Here is a 24,491-nt window from a genome sequence, read left to right on the forward strand (position 1 = left end):
GAACACACACAATCATGGACGGATGGCAGGATTGTGCGCCAGAGCTGTGGAAAAAGTGAATCTTTCAAAATCTCTCATAATAGAGGGAGCTTTTAGAGCTGCCAGACTTCGACACCATGTCCATTCGTCTGGCTGGGTTTTTTCTGTTATTCTGGAGGAGCAGCAAGGTTGGCACTCTCTCTCTCTCATATATATATATATATATATATATATATATATATATATATATATATATATATATATATATATATACAGTGTTATAAAGTCAGGTCTGCAACCCCGGAGCCACCCACAGTGAAACGGACTGAGTCAGATTTTGATTTCCATGATCTCGGGGGGAGTCACGTTCAGAACCCTGTGTCCCAAATGACTTTCCTGCTGTAATTCACCAAACCTCCTTGGAATCCTACTTCTTTTTTTATGACCATGCAGCACTCACTATTAAAACGGCCTTTCGCTGGCAGGGGCTGTGGAGAATGTGACCACAATGGAAGACATTGTGGAGGATTCATCGAACCACAGAGAAGATCCCAAACCCACTGATTGCCTTCTCCTCTGGCTCAGTGGGAAGAGTGCGGAGAACACCAATGTCCCAGGTTACCTCGACTTGAGACAGAAACTGCGAGTGAGAAACAATGAGAAAGAAAGAGAGAACGAGGGGAATGGGGGAGAAACGAGGGAACACGAGCCCAAATGGGAACCATATTGATCAACCAATGGTGGGTTTCCCCCGAAATACAGTAACCCTTATTTACGAGGGGAGTTGAAGAGTTCCTGGTCGGGGAGAGCGGGGTTCATCTCTATCCCCCCCTATCCAGAACCCCAAAAGAGCTATGTACACAGGCTTGCAGTGCGTGGCCTCCAGATTGTGTGTGTGTGTGTTTTGTAAGTTAACACGCAGGGAGGTACATTAATGAGTTTAGCATCTACATGTTGTGTTTGGAAATCCAGTGGCTCCAAGGTGATGTATAATGTTCTTTACCAACCACCAGTCCCCCTTTCAGACTGGCTTCGACCTCCAGAGTAGACTGAACGGTGTGTATCCCCCTAGAGGGAATACGAGCAAGGGGGCCATCTTGCTGTATACATGGCCGAGACTGCCGAATATCAGCACCACCAGCTTGCACCTACGCCTGAGGCTGTCCAAGTGTGCCACGTGGGGCTGGTATTTAAACAGCGTCTCTGCAAAGGCCTGCTCCATGTAGCCGTCACATGAGCAGCCCACTTACGAGCACCTCCCTCAAAGAAAAACTGTATCAGGCATATTTGGCACACATCAACATCAAACCAGCTTCCCCTTACACAATAATTCTACTCGTCTCACCTCGCTGGCTATCTGGTCAACAAATCAAATGAAATTTTATTTGTCACAAGCGCTGAATACAACAGGTGAAATACCTTACAGTGAAATGCTTACTTATAAGCCCTTAACCAACAATGCAGATTTAAGAAAATACCACAAAAAAAAGAGATAAGAGTAACAAATGATTAAAGAGCAGCAGTAAATAACAATAGCGGGGCTGTATACAGGGGGTACCGGTACAGAGTCAATGTGCGGTCATGTCTAGCAATGTACAAATCCTTGTATGAACAGCAGCCCTTCACAACATGGGCAATGGACTCCATTACACTTGACTCATGTAGAATACAACATGGACCATGGTCTACAGGGTACCAGAGTGCTAGATTAGATTTAGTTGGTAGAACTTGTAGCCTTACCTTAACAGTAAAGGTGAGAATGTCATCGCCACACACACACACACACACACACACACACACACACACACACACACACACACACACACACACACACACACACACACACACACACACACACACACACACACACAGATGATGTCTAGAAGAGGTCTTTAATACAGTAGAATTCAGAAACAAGACCAGAATCTTATGTTTGTTGTGCCTTTGTCAGAGCTAGACATCCACATGGTTGAACTGCTACTAATTTAGGCCTTTGCCACTCAGTACCCATCATGCAGTGTGGCTCTAAGGACCATGTCAGAATCAGTGGGATCCTGCAGATGTTTAGACTAAACAGAGGTAGGAGTTATTTCAAAGATGAACGTATGAGTGTATCAACAGTCAGACGTAACGTTCATTTCATGTGTTTCAGGGGCTGTCACCACGCTGCACCATATGGCGTTCTGTAGCTCCGTCTGTAAAGAGAGGAAAAGATCAATAACAAACCAAAAATCTAGCAAAACGACTTCTTAGTGAGACATCTTTGGTAAGACTTTCCCCATCCAACCTAGGTTTGAGGCAAAGGAGAGATGAGATAGGGACAGCAACAGAGGGTAGTGAATCGTTTTTAGCCCTATGCTGCCTCCCAGTGGACAATACCTTTATGGCTCAAATAATTTGTTTCATTTGCTTACCTTTTCTTTGATTAGGCACTGCATTAGTGGTGCAATCTGTCCGAGATCCCCCTCCAGGCTATAATATACACAGTTGAATAATAAATTAATAATACATGTAATGTAAAAGGTAGAGGGCAGGCCATGTAGCCCTGGGCATTATGTAAATATTAGTTCAAATCTGGGATAGTATGTTTTAACAGCGTATGTGTGAATTGATAGCTGCACGAGCAGGCAGCGAAAGCCTGAGATCACTCTGTAAGAGCTCTGTTCTGTTCGACCTTAAATAGATGTGATCCCTGTATCAGTGGATATTGGCCAAAGTACTTCACCTAACTAACCCCAGGTCACACCTTAACTGGCTTACCTGATCTCTACTCATGAACACCGCCAGGGGGATATATAGACTGGTTGGCTGGCAACGTAACGAAAACGATGTGACCACTTCAAAGGGGGCAGAAGGCCGTGTGTTGTTATGGTTCTGGATGGCCAGATAGACAGTTTCAGATTCTTGTCAACAATGACAAGAAACTGCCAGGTGGTGAATTGTAAGTTCCTAGTTTCAGCTCGTTTTGAACTTGTTCTTGATACCATGTCTTGTTTTGAGGTGTTTTGACTGATGTCACGTTTATGCTACTACGGCAAAAAAAGATTGCCAGCTAGCTAACCAACAACTGTAAAAATGTATTTGAGAAAACAAGTGCTCATTGTGCAATTTTATTTATGTTTTAAATAAAATATAGTTTACAATTTTATCAACGATCTAAGCCAACCCAGTCTGTTTTTCCCCTTAGTTGAGCACCCGTCGGTTTTGTTGCTGAACAACCAACCCTACATAACAGTGAGGTGTATTTAAAACCTGTTCAACTCTGGCTCCCTCTAGTGGCATTTTGTAAACGATGCATATTATTGTATACTACCCTCGTAAAGAATAATACCATTTCGGTTTCAAAACAATAAATCTTACAAACAAATTATTCATGTTGTTAGAAAAAGGTAAGAACTGAGGGTATCTGTTAAATGTGTCAGAAACATTACAGAACCCTGAAATATACAGGGTTTCTTTAACTTTTTTCATCATACAGGAATAATGTTTCATATTACAAAAATGACATCCATATGAGGAGAAAGCAGAAGCCTCTGCCTACCCAGTTATGTGAATATATCTCCTGCCTGATTCCCAGTTTGTCCACTAGACAGGAGTAAGAGAGTACATGACCTCTCTTGGCCATTTGAAACCAGTCACATCTGGTTTTGGTAGTGAGTCACAAAATGGGTAAACAGATTGTCCAGACTGACACCTTAAAACGACCCTAGCAATCAGAGCTTTCAAGTTATCAAGTTTATTTTGTGAAATAAGACACAGACAGGTGAAGAAACGTTAAACTTATTTTCCCATTTCCCATTCCTATTGCAAACGAGTGAGAGATCGAAGGCGCATGTGGAGGATGCACACAAGGTAATGCATATGGAGAAGGAAACGCATTGCTTTACAAAGACCGTCAGGCTGTACCCTTTTCCCGCATACTAAATGTTTGCACTTTTGGTGACTTGGCCTACATTGCATACTATATGAACTTGACCATAGTGCATGCTTTATGCCCTTCATGGGAGGTGATCTGGGGTGAGATTCTGATGGTATTGCCTCCAGTAAGATTTGAGTTTGATTTCCAATTAAATAGAAAAAAAGGGATTTTCTTGTCTGGATCCTCTCATGTGTAAAAAAAATAATTAATAAAGGCAGCTTTCACAAGACCCATGTTATGGAATAAGTGCAAACCTTATATCGGCGGAAAGAGGGGATTGAGCTGCAGCCACTACAAGAAACGGTAAGTCTCTAGTATAAACACACCGGGAGCTACTCAATATTCAAAATGACGTCACTTTGTGACGCACGGGTGACTATCAGCCTATTACCAGGTTATTAAAGCAGCACGGTGGTTAAGTCCTGCTCCTATATCAGGCCTCCCTATGTGACCATAGTACCTCAACCATACACCTTTTCTGTTTGTATACCGTCTTGTCTTTCTGTGCCAGAACTTAAACCACATCCGTATTCAGGGAAAAGCACACAGTTCACAGAACCCCTCACCATACAGTCCCCCTCACCTTCAAACCAACTGAGCTTGTTTAATAGTTCTCTCCTTATCGTCAAGGGTTCACACTGTAGAACCCCCACGCCCCCAGTCCAACCAACTTTCACCTCTTCTGGTGTTCAACAGAATCTTGGAAAAGAGAAAAGGTCATTGCCTTGATCCGAATATATATATTTCAAACATTAATGTCACAAGACTTTAAACTAACTATTATTTACCTAAGTAGCAAGAGATTTCCATCGTTTGGCATTTTCTTCACCTCACACGAGTTGACCTCAGCAGTGCCTCCTGGCTGTTGCAACATGACACAGTTGGTTCTTGTCTGCGGGGCGACTCATCCAACCCCTCTGACTCATAGAACGCAGAGATGCTGAAAATAATCATTTCATAAATATTCAGGTGACATTTTTGCAGTCTTTAAACTGAATCTGACATTATGAGGTATCTTGTGATATGTCTTGCAGTGCTGGTACTGCCCATCCACCCACCATACAGGTGGGTTCTGTAATCCGTGAGGTCAGGCCCAGTGCTCTGCTACAAGGTAGGGAGGGCCAGGCATCTCCCCCGGTCCTACTCTTTCATCTGGACAGATCTTCCCCTGTCCTGCTCCTCCAAGATCTCCTCTCTGTCTTTCAGGAAGTATATTCCTGAACTCCCATTGGTGCTCGCGTACTGTGGTGTGACATCACTCAGGTGCCAAACAACGTTTCAATGGGAGGCAGAATTCCTTGGAAGATATCAAAATGGGAAGGAATGAGAAATACATGCAGTTTGATGTTAGCCTCTGCATAAAAAGACAACTTCTTTAGGTGTGAATGATGAAAATGTGTCTTACAAAAAGGTAACATTTAAATGAATTAAAGCTATGCTGACATTACTTTGTGAAAGGAAAAACTGTAAATTGGATTATGTTGTCTGCCCTGTCCGAATTGCAGGTTAGTGTTTTTCATCATGGATGTTGTTCTGGAGGCACAGCCACAAAGTCATAAAATCTGATTTGAAACCTAACCACACTGTTAACCTAATGCCTAACCCTAACCTTAACCACACTGTTAACTCTAATGCCTAACCCGAACCTTAAATTAAGACAACAAAAAAAAGCTAGTCTTAATTTTCATGAATAAAACAAATTTCTACTTTGCAGCTTGCCTATCAAAGAGAAAATCGCTCTGTTCTTCCTCCAGGACAAGACTCATGGCAATAAACATCAACCTGCATCCGGATGTGTAGACGTGTTTACCTGGAGCAGGACGGCACAGAGACAACCGGACTTCAGGAGGAGAGCCTCTCAGCAGCGCGACCACCCTCTACATGCCAGAGAGACAACCGTCACATCCACAATTATGGACTGATAAATGGCCATAATAATGTATAGTAAGCCTTATAAGCCTATAAGATAAATGAGTGGTGATACAGAAATATTGAACAGATCAATCACACTGAGTGAAACAAAAACCCTATCTCTCACACTACAATTTCCACAATATCTCCGTCTTCCAACGTTCCCACCCACCCCCATATACAGCATGCCAACTCCCACCTGGAGCTACGGTTGAACAATCGTATTACGTCACACCAGTCTGCGTCTATATTTACCTGGTAGGACAATCCCTTCAGCGGTTCTCCATTGACTGCCAGGATGACGTCTCCCTCCTGGATCCGCCCACTCTCCTCCGCTGGCTGGCCAGGGAAAAGCTTCTTGATCCGGACAAGACCACTGCCCGAGTCTCCTTTCGAGGGCTCGAGCTCAGGGACCAGGAAGCTGAAGCCCAAGCCATTCAGCCTCTTATTCAAGGTCACCTCCAAAGTGTTCCCTGTAGGGTTAGGGGATTGAAGTGTGTTAGAGTTCACCTTGGGAGGCTTGGACCGTGGATCCAGACTGGGTAGCTGTCAAAGGTAGCACTCTCTCTCACAAAAGCCTAATAGACCTACTGTATTCACTCACACTATACTGATACGATGGTTTAGTTTCCTGTCAGTGGGTGTGCGTGCTTTTTTTCACACCATCTGCTGGTCATTTTTTGTCAGTTTGTTTAAACAGATTTCTCTTGTTCGTCTGACTGATTTCTAATCCCTTCTTCAGTCAGGGACAATGCTTCTGAGCTCAGTCCCTCGAAGCGCCAGTGTTCCCCTTAAACTAAAGTTCCCTTGTCGATGATATACTATCCCTTACCGTCAGACACAAAGCTGTAGTCCTTGGGCTTGACCAAGAAGGGGGTGATGACGGCAGGGCAACTGTTGTTCCTCTTTTGGGTGATGTCCCGGTGGGAACTCTGAGGGGAGAGGTGGCACCCTGTGTCTGGGCTCAGAGACACCCAGGGCAGGCTGTTCATGTTCTCCCTCTCCAGGACCAGGGTCACCACCTTGGACAGGAAACGGTTACATAAAGACAAACAACAGTTAATGCTTCTCATTAGTCTGTACCTTTCAGAAACTAGTTTTAAACTACTCTCTTTGAAAAAAGGCTTCCAAAACGGTTCTCCGGCTGTCCCCATAGGAGAACCATTTTTTGATTCCTGTTAAAACCCTTTTAGGGTCCAGGAGAACCATCTGTGGAAATAGTTCTAGATGGAACACAAAAGGGTTCCACCTGGAACCAAAAAGGGTTCTTCAAAGGGTTCTCTTATGAGATCAGCCAAAGAACCCTTTTGTTCTAGATAGCGCCTTTTGTTCTAAGAGTGTACTGTATATACACAGGTATATTCACATTGCACAAGATAAACAGCACATAATCAGAACACATGTTAACATGTCAGTGTTTGTTTGCACTCAGTTTTGTACACAGTTCGGTTAACGGCCAACGCAGAGGCAAAACGATGATGGTGTTGCCTTGCCCTGGTGTTGCCTTGCCCTGGTGTTGCCTTGCCCTGGTGTTGCCTTGCCCTGGTGTTGCAGCTGAGATATTGATGTTCCTTTACCTTTCCTGTTTTTGCCAGACATTCCACAGCCTGCTGATATGTGAACCCTTGAAACCTGATTCCATCAACTTTCAGCAGTCTGTCACCTGTTAGATGCAAGCACACAAAATCTCACTCATCTAAATTCAATTTGTGCAGCAATAATCCAGTATAATGTTCTTCTAAATGTCATTATTATTCCAGGTGCTTCACTGTAACAGAGTAGCGCTTGTTCAGCATTATACTGTACCTGACTGAATGCGGCCATCTTGCTCAGCAGCCCCTCCACAGACTAGGCTTTTGATGTAGATACCTCCATGACGCAGGCCTGTGTTCACACCACCCTGACAAATCAGAAACACAAGGTTATTATCCAACAACATGACAGTCTCGGTTGAAATGTAAGTTTATCAATATACTGTACACCATCAATAACATTTGCATGTCTGACTAATTGTTGAAGTGGCTTAATATGACAATGTACCATAAAGGGTTAATTTCCCATATTATTTTCATGCTAATATAATAAGTCCCTACTCTCTGGGCTCTACTTTAACAAACCGAACGCCATGGTAAATCTTAGCTCTGGCAGTAGAGCTACAGTTTTAGGGGTGTGTCGGGAATATTTGTGCTATTTTCACTGCGGGAATTATGAGCGCAATAGCTGGCGGCGCCGCAAAAGGACAGGGTTTTGATGAATAAATAAATTATAGGTGTGACTTGGTCAATCACTGGCCAATCGACGTGTTTCATGGGTTAATACTGCATGCCGTTGCCTCATGTTCTGTAGGTTATTGAAGGTCTTTGAGTTGTCATCAACAGTAATTCGGGCTGGGGGCACGGAATATTCTCTTCCCGGTTCATTGTGGATCGATACAGTTTATTAAATTAATTAGTAATAATAAATGCAATGTTTGCTCAATATGTTCGGAGCGTTGACAGTCAATATTGTTGCAATTGGATTTAACGAGTATAGGCCTTTACGCGGTGCACTTTCCCCTGAAATAAAACATCCCAGGCTACCGTAAATTGTATTACACGTGTTGGAGCACGTTCTCAATAAGCCAGACACCGTTGATAGGGCCTTAAATGACAAGCGGCGCTCTTTGAAAATGGAGTTTGAAATAAAGTATGCACGGCAGGTTGGGTTATGTGAATGGTGAATACTGCAAAAGCCTCACAAGTAGACCACTTAGAACCCTTTTATGGATAATTGACTAATGCATTGCCAGGATCAAGAAGGCAGCAGACACATTGCTGTTGAACCAGTTTTTGTTCGAGTAGGGTAAGTGTAGCTTAAAGGGCTTTTATAAAAAAATGAAATGGGAAAACAAGCAATTGTTACAGGAAAATAAGTTAAATGTTTCGAAATACGAGTGTGAACAGATCATCTCATGTCTAGTTCCATGATGGGCAGATACAGTAGGATACAGGGAGGGTTATTTAAGCAACAAAAAAAGAGCAGGTTAAAATAACGTACAAACTAACCCTAACCCCACACAGAAACAAATAAAAAACATTTTAATAACGCTTTGGTGATTTAGGAATGACTGTATGTGGTCTCGCGAGTCAAACCCTTTATAATCGTCTTTCCTACTTGGCAAATGCATTAGGCAGGACAAAAGAAAAAATGGTCTTCATTGAGAGGAGGGGAGGTTATGATTGGTTTTTCAATCAGATTAAACTAAATGGGAGGTTTACGGGCACTAAAAGCACATCTCTCTTGTCCCATTTGCATTTTGGCAGTGGGTGTCACGGCTGGATAAGCCGTGTCCAATTCCACTGTCCAAATCCATGCCAAAACCAACTGCGTTACCGGTAAGATCAGCTTTGGTTGGTCTTAAATATCCCCACCAGCGCTGCCTGAAATTGGCACTTTGGGTCACGTTTTTAAGGACACACCCCGCCCACCTCTGCGCAAGCAAGCTCATATAAGACATGTAAATGACCAATCCTCGCCCTACGGTTTGAAAACAGAAGAGAGCCGGTTTTAATAGGGCGTGCGTTTGACAATTGCGCAGGCTTCACGCCAGCCGAAAATAGAGCCCTCAGGCTGCTAGGTGAGAGGGATGTATCAAGATTAAAAGGAATATAGTATGTTTATACGATCTTACAATCTATCGCTCTGTCTCTCACACATAGGGGGTAAACAAATAGAATGTCTGCCAACAGATACACCAGGAGTGTGGTGTGGGATGCTTTCATCCCTGATCCACCTTCACATCATCCGAATCCCAGTCAGGCCTAATGAGAATTAGCAGGCATTTTAATGACGTCTCGGAAGGCTGTTTACTGCTCCCTTTCCCTCTGCCTCGCTCGATCTTTCGCTCCCTTGCTCCCTCTTCTTCCCTCCCTCCCTCCCTCTCACCCGCTTGCGCTCTCTCTCTCTCTCTCTCGTAGCCTACTGTACTGTCCAGTAAGCAGGCAGGCTCCAAGCTGCAGGCTCTAGTGGGTCCAGCTCCAGCTCCTCCCTCTCCAAGGTGATTAACCCCAGCGGTCTAAAGGATTACTACCCAGAGACACAGAAGCAGCTGACTTCCTGACTAGACTAATTTGTCCATCCCAGACTTAAGTACAGTAGGTCCATCTCCCTATAGTACCACTGACCAGTAAGTCGCTCTGGATAAGAGCGTCTGCTAAATGACTTAAATGTAATGTAATGTAATGTAAAATAAACCCCTTCTGTACAATGGTGTGAGATCACTGATCTCAGATCAGATGTTGAGGGAAAAAATGGGAGCTTGTCTGGCCCTCTCTTGGGGTATTGGGTGGGAAATGTTCTCTCTGGCCAGAGTGTGAGGTTATATCATGTGTATAACAGTCATTTATAGCGCTGTCCTAGGGAGTTAGACATGAAATAGTTAACTTACAGCGATACTGATCCCTAAACCTGCTCCAGCTTTCTTCTTCAGCTCCACAGAGATCTCACCACCCCTGAAGCAGTCTGTGGAAGGAGACCTGGAGCGGCAGTCCTGGATAATGGATAGGGAATAAGAGTTCATGATGAGATTAAGATGGATGATACAATTCACAACAAAGGCACAATTGCATTGTATTTGTTTCTATTTGTTGATTTAATTGACATTAAGTAGAGTTGATTGCTAATGTTTGTTGTCTTGTTTGTGTACAAAATGAATACAATTGTTCCCCAATCTTAGCACATGTAGAGTATTGTCCTTAACATGGAGGAGATGATGGTCAGTAGCCATTGGTTACCTGAGCGTTGAGGATGCGTACATCAGGGAGTTGCAATCTACTGCCAGTCTTTGGGGTCAACATGACAGACACGATCTCATCCAGGTCGTCCTCCCCAGAGTGCACGTTAGTCCTCAAAGTGGTCTGGGACTCGTAGTTCTTCAATAGCGGAGATCTCACGTTGTTGGGTGTCGAGGAAACTGTAAAGAAACATCAACAAAAACACAACAAAAATATCCACATTGTAATAAAAGTTTAAATGTGGAATTATGAACTAATAACGAAAGCCTGGCCATGTATGTAGTGATGATCCAGAGAGGAGGAAAAGGACATTCCCATTTGGAGCTCTAACTAAAACATCAAGCTGAAAAGCCAGTCGACTTAAAATATATAGTTTATTACGGAAAGTAAATGAGCCTGAACAGAGCAGAGATATATAGTACCTGTCAAAAGTTTGGACACACCAACTCATTCCAGGGTTTTTCTTTATTTTTACTATTTTGTAGAATAATAGTGAAGACATCACAACTATGAAATAACACATATGGAATCATGTAGTAAACAAACAAAAAGTGTAAACAAATCAAATTATTTGATATATTTCAGAATCTTCAAAGTAGCCACCCTTTGCCTTGACAGCTTTGCATACTCTTGGCATTCTCTGGTACTGTATATACGCACTTCCAGTACCTTTGGGCTGGGTCACAATGAGTGTGACCTCCTGTGGGCTGTTCTGCATGACCTCTGCAGCCTCACTGAAGGTCATGCCCTCCAGACTGGTGTGGTTCAGAGAGATCAGACGCCCACCTGAGGGAGAACATCACCACAACATTTCATATAAATAATCATTTTGTTGGTATCCACCTAGTCCTGGTCCAGAATCAACAGTTACCCTTAGCCCCTATCCAATTCCTTCAGATTTGTAAAGACCGTAGAAATAGGGGATACGAAAATAGACTGGGAGTTGCATCTAAACTCAGCAAAAAAATAAGCGTCGCCTTTTCAGGACACTGTCTTTCAAAAATAATTTGTAAAAATCCAAATACCTTCACAGATCTTCATTGTAAAGGGTTTAAACACTGTTTCCCATCCTTGTTCAATGAACCGTAAACAATTAATGAACATGCACCTGTGGAACGGTAGTTAAGACACTAACAGCTTACAGACGGTAGGCAATTAAGGTCACAGTTATGAAAACTTAGGACACTAAAGAGGCCTTTCTACTGACTCTGAAAAACACCAAAAGAAAGATGCTCAGGGTCCCTGCTCATCTGTGTGAATGTGCCTTAGGCATGCTGCAAGGAGGCATGAGGACTGCAGATGTGGCCAGGGCAACAAATTGCAATGTCCGTACTGTGAGACACCTAAGACAGCCCTACAGAGAGACAGGACGGACAGCTGATCGTCCTTGCAGTGGCAGACCACGTGCAACAACACCTGCACAGGATCGGTACATCCGAACATCACACCTGTGGGACAGGTACAGGATGGCAACAACAACTGCCCGAGTTACACCCGGAACGCACAATCCCTCCATCATTGCTCAGACTGTCCGCAATAGGCTGAGAGAGGCTGGACTGAGGGCTTATAGGCCTGTTGTAAGGCAGGTCCTCATCAGACATCACAGGCAACAACGTCACCTATGGGCAAACCCATCGTTGCTGAACCAGACAGGACTGGCAAAAAGTACTCTTCACTGACGAGTCGCGGTCTTGTCTCGCCAGGGGTGATGGTCGGATTCGCATTTAGCGTCAAAGGAATGAGCGTTACAATGAGGCCTGTACTCTGGAGCGGGATCGATTTGGAGGTGGAGGGTCTGTCATGGTCTGGGGTGGTGTGTCACAGCATCATTGGAATGAGCTTGCTGTCATTGCTGGCAATGTGCGTCACAGGGAAGACATCCTCCTCCCTCATGTGGTACCCTTCCTGCAGGCTCATCCTGACATGAGCCTCCAGCATGACAATGCCACGAGTCATACTGCTCGTTCTGGGTGTGATTTCCTGCAAGACAGGAATGTCAGTGTTCTGCCATGGCCAGCGAAGAGCCCAGAACTCAATCCCATTGAGCACGCCTGGGACCTGTTGGATCGGAGGGTGAGGGCTAGGGCCATTCCCCCCCAGATATATCTGGGAACTTGCAGGTACCTTGTTGGAAGAGTGGGGTAACATCTCACAGCAAGAACTGGCAAATCTGGTTTGTGAAGACAAGCCCAGAAATAAAACCTAGTCACCTACCTGGTCTGATGCGACCATCTTTATCCGCTGGTCCTCCCCGCACGATGGATGCTATGAAGACACCCAGGTCATACTTCCCCACCGTGTCTTCTCCAACTATCACAACACCTGAATAGATAAAAGTACTTTTCCATTTTAGTTCTATTCTACAACATATCCTTTAATGGATATATGACTAAATGTTGTAAGCGATGAACTCACCGACGCCGAGCTTCGGGTCTTTCTTTAAGCACACACAAATGACTTCTCTCTCTGGTATGACTCTCTTCATTTGGGCAAAAACATCTGTTGACAGAAATACCGCAGCAATAACGCATTACTGTACATTGACCGCAGCACCTCATAAGAAACCCGTATGCCATCTCTCTGGATGATACTGACAGGCTACTACAACGGTTGCGAGGAAGTCTTCCGCACGGTGCCCGGATTTGGAACGCTTACAGAATGTGAACACTTGATCCTGTACCTGATTACCCAGTGTTAAGAGGTTAATTTTCTTAGGAGCTGATCATCTATCCATACCTCTGCCTGCTGAGGACATGGGGTTGACCTCTGACCCACACTTCCCAGACCCACGAGACAGGGCTGGAGACAGGTTCCCAGGCAATGGCCTCCTTCTGCTGAAAATTATACAGGGAGAAATTACTTACAACATGCAGGGAAATAGAAATACTTACAACGTGCAAGAAATTAAATGCAAAGGAATGTACAGTAGTGTATACGGACAGAGATAATACAGGGAAGGATACTTTACCCACTGGGCACAAACTGGTTGAATCAACGTTGTTTCCATGTCGTTTCAACAAAATAATTCAATGTGATGACGTTAAATCAACGTGGGAAACCAAGTGAATTTGCATAATGTCATCAACATAAGGGGATTTAGTCATTTTCTTCACCCAAATTTTAACCTAAATCCAGTGACATGGTGACATTTGTTGATTTCACGTTGAAGTCACGTTAGTTGACAAGTCAACCAAATGTAATTCAAAAATAGATGTTGAACTGGCGCCTGTGCCCAGCGGGTATGCTCTCCATCACTCCTACCCCTGCTCGTGGAGGACACGGTGCTGTTTGATCCGCGCCTCGATCTTGGCGGCGATGTCATCACACAGTTTGGTCATGGAGCCGTCCTGCGGTGTGGTCAGACCGCTGTCTGTCAGTACGGTCTCAGAGTTCCTGTTCTGTGCCTGACACACTGCCGCATATTGCGCTATGTTGTCCTCTGGAAAGAAAAAAGGGCTCTTTCGTTCAAATCAAGGTTGGTCAAAGGTGGCTATAATGAAATCAAGATAGATGTAGATCCAATAACTGTGCTATAATCCAATGATCCAGAAGTTTCTCTGTTTGGCCTATCAATAAGCCCAGGTGGTACATTAGCGAGATATATAGCTTATTAGCTATATACTGTATATGGCTGAAGGGTCTGGCAAAAAAAGATTCACCAAGAACAGGACACAAACTGTATAGAATCAGAACAAGCTGTCACTGGGACACTATTTACAGGAATGTAGAAGTGGTTATGGTTTGGGCCAGGAGTTTTTTCTTGACCATGTGACTTTACCAGTTATGATGTCATCATAAAATGTTCTGACCTGAGGCCAGACTGTGTCCGAGCTGGCGAGAGTTCATCTCATTGTGAAACTTGTGCTGGGCAGAGCAGAGGTTGCACAGGTACGTGGCCATCTTGGATCTCTCAGTGACAAAGGTGTGCTTTCTGGCGCTCCCTCTGCTCTCGATGACAAATTTCCGGCACTGTGGTGGGACAGAGAGCGAGGTGGGGTGAAGGTATTTACAGACATAACAATCCATCAAAACAACAGCTACAAAATTCACTGACTAAACAAACACTTTATAGTCAACTATATTCACTTTCAATATTCCTCAGTTTCCTTTATTAAAATGAATCTCCGGGAATAAAAAAAGAAAATACTTTTACTGTTGAAAACTAATATCCCATGTATAAATACAGTAAATACACACACTAAAAAGGGTTAAAAAAAATACATTGAGCATAATAGTGCATTTTAAACACAACTGCAAACTTCAAGGAGTCGGTCTGAGGGAAATCCGTTATGTCATCGGCCTCCCTCCTTGCTTGAAGAACAATAGAGAAGCAATAGAGAACAAAAGGGTAAAGGCCAGGGGGGTTCGATCCCAGGCTGTGTCGTAGCCGGCCACGACCGGGAGACCCATGAAGCGGCCCACAACTGGCCCAGCTTCGTCCGGGTTAGGGGAGTGGTTTCCTTGTTTCTTTGCCGGGATGTCCTTGTCCCATCGCGCTCTAGCGACTCCTGTGGCAAGCCGGGCGCATGCACACTAATACGGTCGCCAGTGTTTCCTCCGACGCATTGGTGCGGCTGGCTTCCGGGTTAAGCGAGCAGTGTGTCAAGAACAAGTGTGGCTTGGCAGGGTCGTGTTTCGGAGGACGCATGGCTCTCGACCTTCGCTTCTCCCAAGTCCGTACTGGAGTTGCAGCAACGGGACAAGACTAACTACCAATTGGATATCACGAAATTGGGGAGAAAAAGGGAGTAAAATAATATATTTTAATAAAAGAGGGGGGAAAAAAGAAAGGAAAGGCTCCCCCACTTGTGCCATGTCATGAGGATACCTGGACCACCTATTGAGATGTGCCTTTTGTTAAGTAAATCAGGATTAACACCTGATTTTCTTTTTTGAGATGAAAAGGAGATTGGAGTGCCACTTTAAAAAACTGAGTTATGCATTATCTAAGGCATAATACTCACAGAGGAGGAGATACTGCTTGTTTCCCACCAGTGGAATGTCTGACTCGTGGAGCGAGAGCTATCTTTAACCTCATACACTATGACTCCTCTGGCACACACTCCGAGGATCAGCTCTCCGATGACTGGCTTCTTCTCGCGCCCCACGCGGTAGAACAGAACACCGTACTCAGGAAGCTGCTGGGTGGCCTGGGAAGGAAGTTAGATGTTAGAACTAGGTCGTCACTAGCTTCCACAGCCACAAAGTCATAAACCACGCCTATTTCTACAATTTCTCTTCATTACATTTTATTTTAACCCTAACTACACTCCTAACATTATGCCCCACCCTAACCTAACCTTAAGACCAAGAAGCTAATTTTGTTTTCACGATTTTTTATGATATTTTGACTTTGTGGCTGTGGAATCTAGTGGAAACCGGGAACTGCCGATGTGCAAGTTTACCACACGGGCTAAGAATACAAGCCAAACATTTATGTAATATACTATATTACCATATGTTCACCATTAATCCACTGTGCAGGTGCCACAGCCTTTTAGTGTAATGATTCAAATATCAGTCCACTGAGTATGACACTAATAACATGAATATAACCATATAAAACATAGAACTCTATGAAGCGTTTTCATTGGTTCATGTTACCTTGAGGAACTCAAGCTCGGACTCGTCGGTACTCATCGTGGAGTTGATGGCATGTAACCGTAGCAACTCCTCCTTTAGGTAAGACAGGGCTCTTTTCTCCATGACGCTCTTGGCAATGTACTGGTCTGGTCGATAGTAGTTCCTCCCATAAACCTTTAGAAAAGATCAGACAAAGTTAGTCATCACTCAACTATAACATTTCCAGAGCTAATATTACAAAATACTAACAAGGCAATTGATACTTAAGTATGCAGATCAATCCGCCTAGACCTTGACCAATCATGTGACAATTGTGCGATACAGCATATCAAAGATACTTCATGACCATATAACTAAAATAAAAAGTAGCAAACACCTCAGGCATGCAGTCTCCATACTCTGCTTGGAGAGCCAAGGCACCCAGATATAGGCCTGTCTCTTCATGGCAGGACAACCTGTCCTCCAGTATATCTTTCCTCAGCTGTAGGTAGTACTGGTGACGAGTCAGCTTGTGCCTGCCAAAAAACCCACAATATGCTTACATAGAGAAATCGGTGGACCATGTTGCCTGACCTCTATGGATTCTATAGGTCGTCCTTCAATACGACACAGTGTGAGCATAGGAGGATGTGTTGTACTGTACTTACAAAAGTAGAGCGATGTCGTGGACAAAGAATTTGACCCTGAAGAAAAGGACAAACGTGGACGTAGGCACTTTCTTCCAACTATGGGGGGCAACCTTGGATATCTTTGTGTCATTGTCCAGGAAGAAAAACTCATTATCTAAAAACCGAGACAAGATGAAAAAGAGTCACATGTTTAACACATCCACCATGTAAAGACTTTTTCAGAACTGTACTTAAACAGCAACAAATCAGCAGGTAGCAGACAAGAGCCATTCAAAACAAAAACACTAGTGAACCTGGTCAATTACCATCAATGTAAGCAAGGCCAAAGTAGAAGTGTTCAACCAGGTTGAAGTGGGCAACAATCATATCAAAGACTTCCCCTCCTTCTGACTTGACGTCACACTTGACCAGGATGCTCTGTCCGTTTGGCATGACCACACTCAGCTCCCTCATAGTGGAATGAGACTTCCCTTTCTTTGACTGGATTGGCAGACAGAAAGATAGTGATTAATAGATAGACAGGCTGGTGATAGTTGGGATGATGTAAAAAAAAGCATTTGATGATGGAGTTCTTGATGATGAAAAGTCATAATTACAACAATGGATCCGGGCAGCTCCAAGACAACCAGTGGCTCATCTAACATTCGAAAAAACTCTGGACCCACATCCTGCACATAAAAAAAGAGGGAAACGTTAAGAACTACACTATGTGACAAAAAGTATGTGGACACCTGCTCGTCGAACATCTCATTCCAAAATCATGGGCATTAATATGGAGTTGGTCCCCCCATTGCTGCTATAACAGCCTCCACTGGGAAGGCTTTCCACTAGATGTTGGAACATTGCTGTGGGGACTTGCTTCCATTCAGTCACAAAAGCATTAGCGAGGTCGGGCACTGATGGGCGATTAGGCCTTGCTCGCATACAGTGTGCGATGGGGTTGAGGCCAGGGCTCTGTACAGAACAGTAAAGTTCTTCCACACCAATCTCAACAAACATTTCAAGGTCCAACATTTCTGTATGGACCTTGCTTTGTGCACAGGGGCATTGTCATGCTGAAACAGGAAACGACTTTCCCCAAACTGTTGCCACAAGACGTTTCCCCAAACTGTTGCTCCTAGACGTTTCCACTTCACAATAATAGCACTTAGAGATGACCGGGGCAGCTCTAGCAGGGCAGAAATTTGACTGAAACAAACTGACTTGTTGGAAAGGTGGCATCCTATGATGGTGCCACGTTGAAAGTCACTGAGCTCTTCAGTACGGGCTATTCTACTGCCAATGTTTGTCTATGGAGATTGCATGGCGGTGTGCTCGATTTTATACACCTGTCAGTAACAGGTGTGGCTGAAATAGCCGAATCCACAATTGCATGCATATAAATACATATACATATATATATACACACTATATCTTCTGGTATTTCAACCCAAAATGTCACATGACTCTCTATGATATCATACCTTGGCTTTCTTTTCATTAAGACTGACAGTGGACTCGTTCAGATACACATATGGTATAGGTCTGATGCTGCCACGGCGAAAGCCATCCAGGTAAGGGATACAGGGGTTACGGAATTGATAGCTGCAGTAACTCTCTCTGTGACGTAACCCCTGGGCAATTCTGTAAGAAAAAAAAAGAATACATGGATTCTTTAATTTATTGTCCACAGACTGTTTGGTGAACTATCCCTTAAAAAAAACACATTTGTAAAGCTGATACTTTGTGTATTATGGTCAAAATGAGCCTTTGTTGTTTGAAAGGCGCCAGCTAGGTTCTTACCCTCTGCTGAGCTCGACTTGGAATGTTGAGTCGCTTCTGTTTCTCAGCGCCCAGGTAGAGTTATGGTACGAGGCACTTCCCGAGAAACTGTGAATCCTCTCCCTGACCATCTGACTCCGGTCAGTGAGTTGAGGACCATTCTCAGCCATAGACACATGATTGACCTAGAAAACCAAATAAAATTGCAGCTACTGAATTAGAAAAGTTGCACTGACCTATCCTTAAAAATAACCGTATGTCACAAACCCAGCTTAAGATCGCCGCCGAGATAGAGGTTTAGCCAGCCAAGAGTCTGTAGTGTCACAATATGGATGCCAACGTATTTCTAGGAACTTTGACCTTATAATGTCATCGTGCTGGATGTCACATGGAGTGTAGGGTAACCCCTGGCATGCTTTAGTGTACGTCGCTCTGGATAAGAGCGTCTGCTAAATGACTTAAATGTAAATGTAAATCAGCAGGGTACTGTGGTATTACCCTAATCGAAAACCAAGACATACAGAGCTAAAAGCTCAAGTTAATGACTTCATGTCTCCCCCACCGCTGCTTCAACGGAACCTTTATTTAACTAGGCAAGTCAGTTAAGAACAAATGATTATTTACAATGACGGCCTACACCGGCCAAACCCGGACGATGCTGGGCCAATTGTGCGCCGCCCTATACCAAACTGGGCAAGACCGATCTCAATTTCAGCGTATCGATAACAAAAGGGACAAAATGAAAAGATAATGACTCACGTATGACTGCCACATGTGTACCTGTAGACCAGGGATTTGCATACACAACAGCCAGGTAGGTACAGTGATACCTATACTGACTAGAGGTGCATTTCATAAACCAAAGGGAATGTGGGTGAACTCACAGAGTCCCTAAACACATCTTCTACTAGCTGTTTGATGAGCTTCTCTGGTGGGGGCAGTTGAGCAGTCTTGATGTGTTGGTCACAGGTCTCCAGCACAGTCGCGAGATCCGCTCGTCTCTGGACCGTGTCCTCACACATGCTCAGCAACAGGTTGTTCAGTTTGCCACTCAGCTGAATGGGCTGGTTTTGAGGTACTTGATAATCAACGGACCAGTAGAGGGTCATTCCTAGGGAATATACAACCATCTGAAAAAAAAACAACACACAAAAATGAGTAAAATCCTTCCAGAGGAATTCATGTAAAACCAAAAGTCAAGAACCAAAACAGTGGTGAGATGTCATGCCAATAACCATAGGAGTTTCCCAGACAGCACAGACAGATCTGGAACTACGCTAGTAGTGATATACAATTACATTATTATTTTTTTAAATTTGTATTTTTTTTTTAACCGACTTCGAGATTCTACTTGTATTTTATATAGCGCTTTTCATTACATCTATTATTATGATGATTACTCTAAGAGCAGGATTTATTGATTACCTTTTCTGAGGCTGTCCTGTTGGAGGCAGCGTGTCCATCCTGTACCTCTGGAGCAGTGAAGGAGCCCAAGTCCCCAGACCGGGCACAGCTTTTAAAAGCAAGGTTCCCACTGGCTGACAGTAACATAGAGCCGGGGCTCAGTACACTGCACATGTTACCAGGACCTGACAACAAGACAAAAGACATACTATTAACTTGCATGTCTGCATGGTTATAGGAATAACTCACTCCAAAAAGGTACGTTGGTCAGACGTTAGAAGTAGAGCACGATATGATAAGGTGGTGCCTATCTTTCCCATTCATTTCGGGTTTGAGGCCTATTTCTTCTAATGCATAAAGAGGCATGTAACAACAGATGTCATGGGATATTAGACCACTTTTGAGGTCTGCAAACATCGGACAAATGTTTAATGGGCCATGAGCAATCCCTTTAAGACCTAAAGATCCTTTTAGCAACTGCCAGTGGGTATTTTCATGGGTCAGCAATGGGATATAAATGTGCCCAGGTACCTTTGTGGGAGATGTCCGCTAAGGCCTCGGCGGTGCCCAAAAGCAGACGCCACACCTCATCCTCCTCCAAAGGTGACCCCCGGGCCTCCAGCACCTCTGCCAGGGTCACGAACGTGCCCATCCTGGGGGACACAGCCATGGGTAGATACAGTCATATATTATATAAGGGGGGGGGAATATTTGTTGTTATTTAAGTTCAAACGCTGTACTAGCGAACTTTGTTCCTAGTTATGTGTACAGTATCTACCTCAATTAACTCGTACCCCTTCACATTGACTAGGTACGGATACCCTGTGTATAGAACCAAGTGCTCGTTACTCATTGTGTATTTACTATTACGTGTTTTCCTTCTCTATTATAGACTCGATTATATTTTTCTCTGCATCGTTGGGAAAAGGCCTGTAAGTAAACATGTCACTGTTAGTCCACACCTGCTGTTTACAAAGCATGTGACTAATTCAATCTGTTGTTATTTGATGAGCAAAATATGTTTCATCATAGTCTAAGTGAAAAAATAAGCGAAGCTGATATTTGGATTACAGCGAAACTGTTGAATGTAAGAAACTTAATCATTTCCAGAATCATTTCTGAGTTTTAAAACGGGTCCACACAACCATACTGTCTTATCGCATAAATCATTATCTCAAACTGATCCTTTTCGCTGAGAATATAGAGATATTAGGCTAAATATCTAGAGTACAATGAGTAAGGCCAATGCTTGGTCTAATGGAAGGCACCCCCCCCTCTGTTTCTTTCCCCCTCTTCCTCACACACGCACACCAGGCTTTCACACATTCAAACTGAGCTTTCAGTTGGCAAATACCGGTAATTGGCTTTCACAGAGCCTGAAGGATTTGCTCTAATGTCTCTGCTCTCTCTGTGCCTTTGATTCCCCCCCCTCTCGTCACCAAGGTGACGGTGAAGCGTTGAGATGAGAAGTGACAGTGCTGAGGTTCTCTGACATATTCAATTAGTGTACCTCGTGTACGATTTCACGAAACAGCGATGACATTTTAGAATTAGGGTCGTTCCACAAGAAATTGGGACAAAAAAAAAAACATTACTAAATGTAATACATGAAAAAGTATTTTGGAGCAAGGAGGTTGGAACAACCCATTAGGTATTATGTTTTTGTGTGCATATAAAACCTTATTTTAGAGGGATGCTGGTTTACTTTTATTTAAATTAAACCTCAAAGTTGTGGAGTTGTACACTGACTGAGTGATGAATGGAACAACAAGGTGGTATGCCATTTCACTCTGAATTACGTTGATTACTGAAAATATAAACTAAATCAAATGATAACACAGAACTATAATAAAATTAATGTCAGCGATGTAATTGATTGTGTAGCATCTCTGGTTCCTGCAGGTGGAAACGTCTCCAAAAAAGATATACTCTAGGGAGTTAATTATGCTGGGTTCGTCATTGCAGTTAAACAATATATTGTGTAGCCTTGTTTGTGTTTTGAATCGGGGATAACTGTGGGTAGATGGGTATTCATACTGTAGCTAAACTCAAATTAAATAAGTAATCTTCATACCAATACTCAGTTAGCTGATACCTAAAACGCTCTGTACCAGCATTTGATCAAGGGTTGATCTGGGCCAACAAAGACTGTCCGGAGACACCAGGTTTAGTGGGAGATCTAAATGCTACAAAGCCATTGTATCTGCTCTACAGGAACACAGTAGTTCCTATTGTTTTTCAACCTGGGTGCAGTTGAACAGGACTGCATTTACAAGCCGAGACTAAACATTCGCCATCTTGTTTCATGACGACATTACTTTCAAAGTAGTCCTATAAAATAGCGTTTCTCATAAACAACGGCAAACTGAAGATTCATTTTATCCCAAAATAAGTAGGTAGGCAATCACTCAACTGTAACTCACGCAAGGTTGTGTTTTCTGACAGAAGAGAGTAAGCACTACTGCTGCAATAGCAGGTACCAGTAAAATGGCAATACTGTATCTTAGATGAGAAGGCTGGTATAAAGGACATCAATATAGTGAGATTTATTGATGGTACGGTACGCCCACTACCTAAATACCACGTTCTCAATTGGTTTACTCTGAAAATAAACAAATACAGGTCTATTTTTGCAACAGGACAGTTTGTACAAAAATATATAAATAGTTTAAATATCAAGTCATGATAACTGGCTATATTAATGCTGTCGTTACATTTAAAACATGTTTACTAACTCTTATCCTGGCAAAATATCACAATCACTTGCCCAATAATTAAATTGATGTGCTAAAACTATTGCTGACAATAAACTCTTTAGGTTAAGATCATGCCTACCAGGCTATTGTCTAGAAACTGTCGATGGAATATGTTGTAATTAAACTGTAAATACCTAATGACAAGATCAGGCCACAATTACCTCCCGATGACATACCGGCATTCGTGTTCCCGGAACTTTTAGACATTCATAGAATATCACATTTGTGTTGAATAGATGTAGGTCTATATTTTTGTGCAATTATATCCAATTAAACCCATAACTTTACCTAATTTCATTCAATATATGAAGAAGTCCCTCTTCAGAAAACCTCCAGATCGAATGTAATCTTCTCAAGCATCACACGGCATTCCACCTGTGGCTGTACTCTTCATTCACTACTTTTTCTAGCCTATCAGGCGACTTTTCATCTATCCATAATTCCATCACAAGATAGCGTGGAAATAAGTAATTTTCTCCATTGAATATAATGTTCTGTACACAAACGTAGCGATGTATCGATACTGGGTTTTCGGTCAATTTTGACTATTTTTAGACTCCAGGTATAAGAACTCAATTGGATTACGCAGGAGCTGTTTGACAAGCAGCAAGGTAGTGGTCAACCAATCGGTGTGGGCAAGAACATTTAGCTAATCTTTCAATAGTAAAGTGATACACTTATTGTTCCGCTCAATTCTACTAATCTAACCCGTGTTTATATATATATATATATAAAATCGACTATAATGTGTGATTGCTGTTTGGCCAAAGTCACCAACACGCTCTTTCTCTTGCTATCTGTTTTACTTTCTTACATCTCTCTCTCTCTCTCTCTCTCTCTCTCTCTCTCTCTCTCTCTCTCTCTCTCTCTCTCTCTCTCTCTCTCTCTCTCTCTCACACACACACACACCATTTCCATTCAAAATCCTTACGCTAAACCAACACCTAACTCCTGACCCTAGTTATAACCCTAACCCTAATTGTAACCCTAAAAGAATTGCGCTGAAGGGAATAGTACTGCCATTAGTTGGGGCGAAGGACATACTACTCATCCCAGGAGGCGTTATAGAGGCCAATGTGTGGGATACCAGATGAGACTAGGTTGGCGAGTGGATAAACCGCATTTCCCTTCTGTTCAATTGGCTAACGTTTGTTTACCAATTTTTCTTACTTTTTAACTGCATTGTTGGGAAAGGGCTCGTAAGTAAGCATTTCACAATGCAGTCTACAGCTCTTGTGTCGGCGCATGTGAAAAATAAATTGTATTTAATTTGATTTGAACCCTGAACCTAACCCCTAAACCTAAAATAGCTTAGGCCCACGAGAACAAATGCACAGTTAAAAAGTGAGATTAATTAGCTGGGAGAATTTTCCTTGTTTTGCTATCCTTGTGGGGACTTTTGGGAATTTCCGGTACCCAATCTCAATTCAATTCCTGGGGCTCTGTTTGTATTTGTGAACATAGCCCCAAGACCAGGTTGCTTAGGGGACTTCCTTTTAGATGGTTGTAGAATTTAACGTCTCTTTTCTGGTAATTAGTGGGAATCAGCCTTATTCTGCTCTACGTGCATTATTTTATGTTTTACGATGTACACAGAGGACGTTTTTGCAGAATTCTGCATGCAGAGTCTCAATTTGGTGTTTGTCCCATTTTGTGAATTCTTGGTTGGTGAGCGGATCCCAGACTTCACAACCAAAAAGGGCAATGGGTTCTATTATTGATTCAAGTACTTTTAGTTACAAAGATGACTTTTGAGTAGTAAGACATGTACAGTTGA

At 43.1% G+C, this 24,491-nt stretch overlaps 1 protein-coding gene across 7 annotated transcripts; it reads right to left on the minus strand.

Annotated features, from left to right (window-relative positions):
• Positions 1-1,397: 1,397 nt before the first annotated feature.
• LOC124048204 (tyrosine-protein phosphatase non-receptor type 13-like) lies at positions 1,398-23,242 on the minus strand. Of its 7 annotated transcripts, none has more exons than XM_046368738.1 (30): positions 23,003-23,242; positions 20,490-20,611; positions 19,980-20,143; positions 19,439-19,684; positions 18,576-18,739; positions 18,257-18,416; positions 17,390-17,461; positions 17,099-17,273; positions 16,812-16,947; positions 16,541-16,679; positions 16,186-16,338; positions 15,546-15,731; positions 14,391-14,550; positions 13,843-14,020; positions 13,318-13,415; positions 12,997-13,080; positions 12,796-12,903; positions 11,251-11,367; positions 10,582-10,760; positions 10,236-10,337; positions 7,616-7,709; positions 7,387-7,472; positions 6,642-6,831; positions 6,065-6,282; positions 5,709-5,775; positions 4,957-5,195; positions 4,687-4,838; positions 2,740-4,597; positions 2,394-2,451; positions 1,398-2,174 (listed from the first exon to the last, which is right to left on the minus strand). In XM_046368738.1, the coding sequence occupies exons 2-26, from the start codon at positions 20,608-20,610 to the stop codon at positions 5,158-5,160; spliced, it is 3,435 nt and encodes a 1,144-aa protein (XP_046224694.1). In that variant the 5' UTR covers position 20,611; positions 23,003-23,242; the 3' UTR covers positions 1,398-2,174; positions 2,394-2,451; positions 2,740-4,597; positions 4,687-4,838; positions 4,957-5,157. The 7 variants fall into 7 exon arrangements, with proteins under 7 accessions (XP_046224694.1, XP_046224691.1, XP_046224690.1 ...); XM_046368739.1 differs by having other exon boundaries at positions 1,421-2,174; positions 4,482-4,597; XM_046368735.1 differs by having other exon boundaries at positions 1,399-2,174; positions 2,394-4,597.
• Positions 23,243-24,491: the final 1,249 nt, after the last annotated feature.

Source organism: Oncorhynchus gorbuscha, linkage group LG11, assembly GCF_021184085.1.
Source record: "Oncorhynchus gorbuscha isolate QuinsamMale2020 ecotype Even-year linkage group LG11, OgorEven_v1.0, whole genome shotgun sequence".
Lineage (NCBI taxonomy): Eukaryota > Metazoa > Chordata > Actinopteri > Salmoniformes > Salmonidae > Oncorhynchus > Oncorhynchus gorbuscha.

Excerpts from the sequence above, each read along its gene's own strand:
- LOC124048204 (XM_046368738.1), bottom strand. The coding sequence starts at position 20,610 with ATGGGCACGTTCGTGACCCTGGCAGAGGTGCTGGAGGCCCGGGGGTCA. Across the intron at positions 17,462-18,256 it reads TTAATGAAAAGAAAGCCAAG|GATGTGGGTCCAGAGTTTTT; the intron begins GTATGATATCAT and ends TTTTATGTGCAG. Across the intron at positions 13,081-13,317 it reads CATGTCCTCAGCAGGCAGAG|ATGTTTTTGCCCAAATGAAG; the intron begins GTATGGATAGAT and ends TTCTGTCAACAG.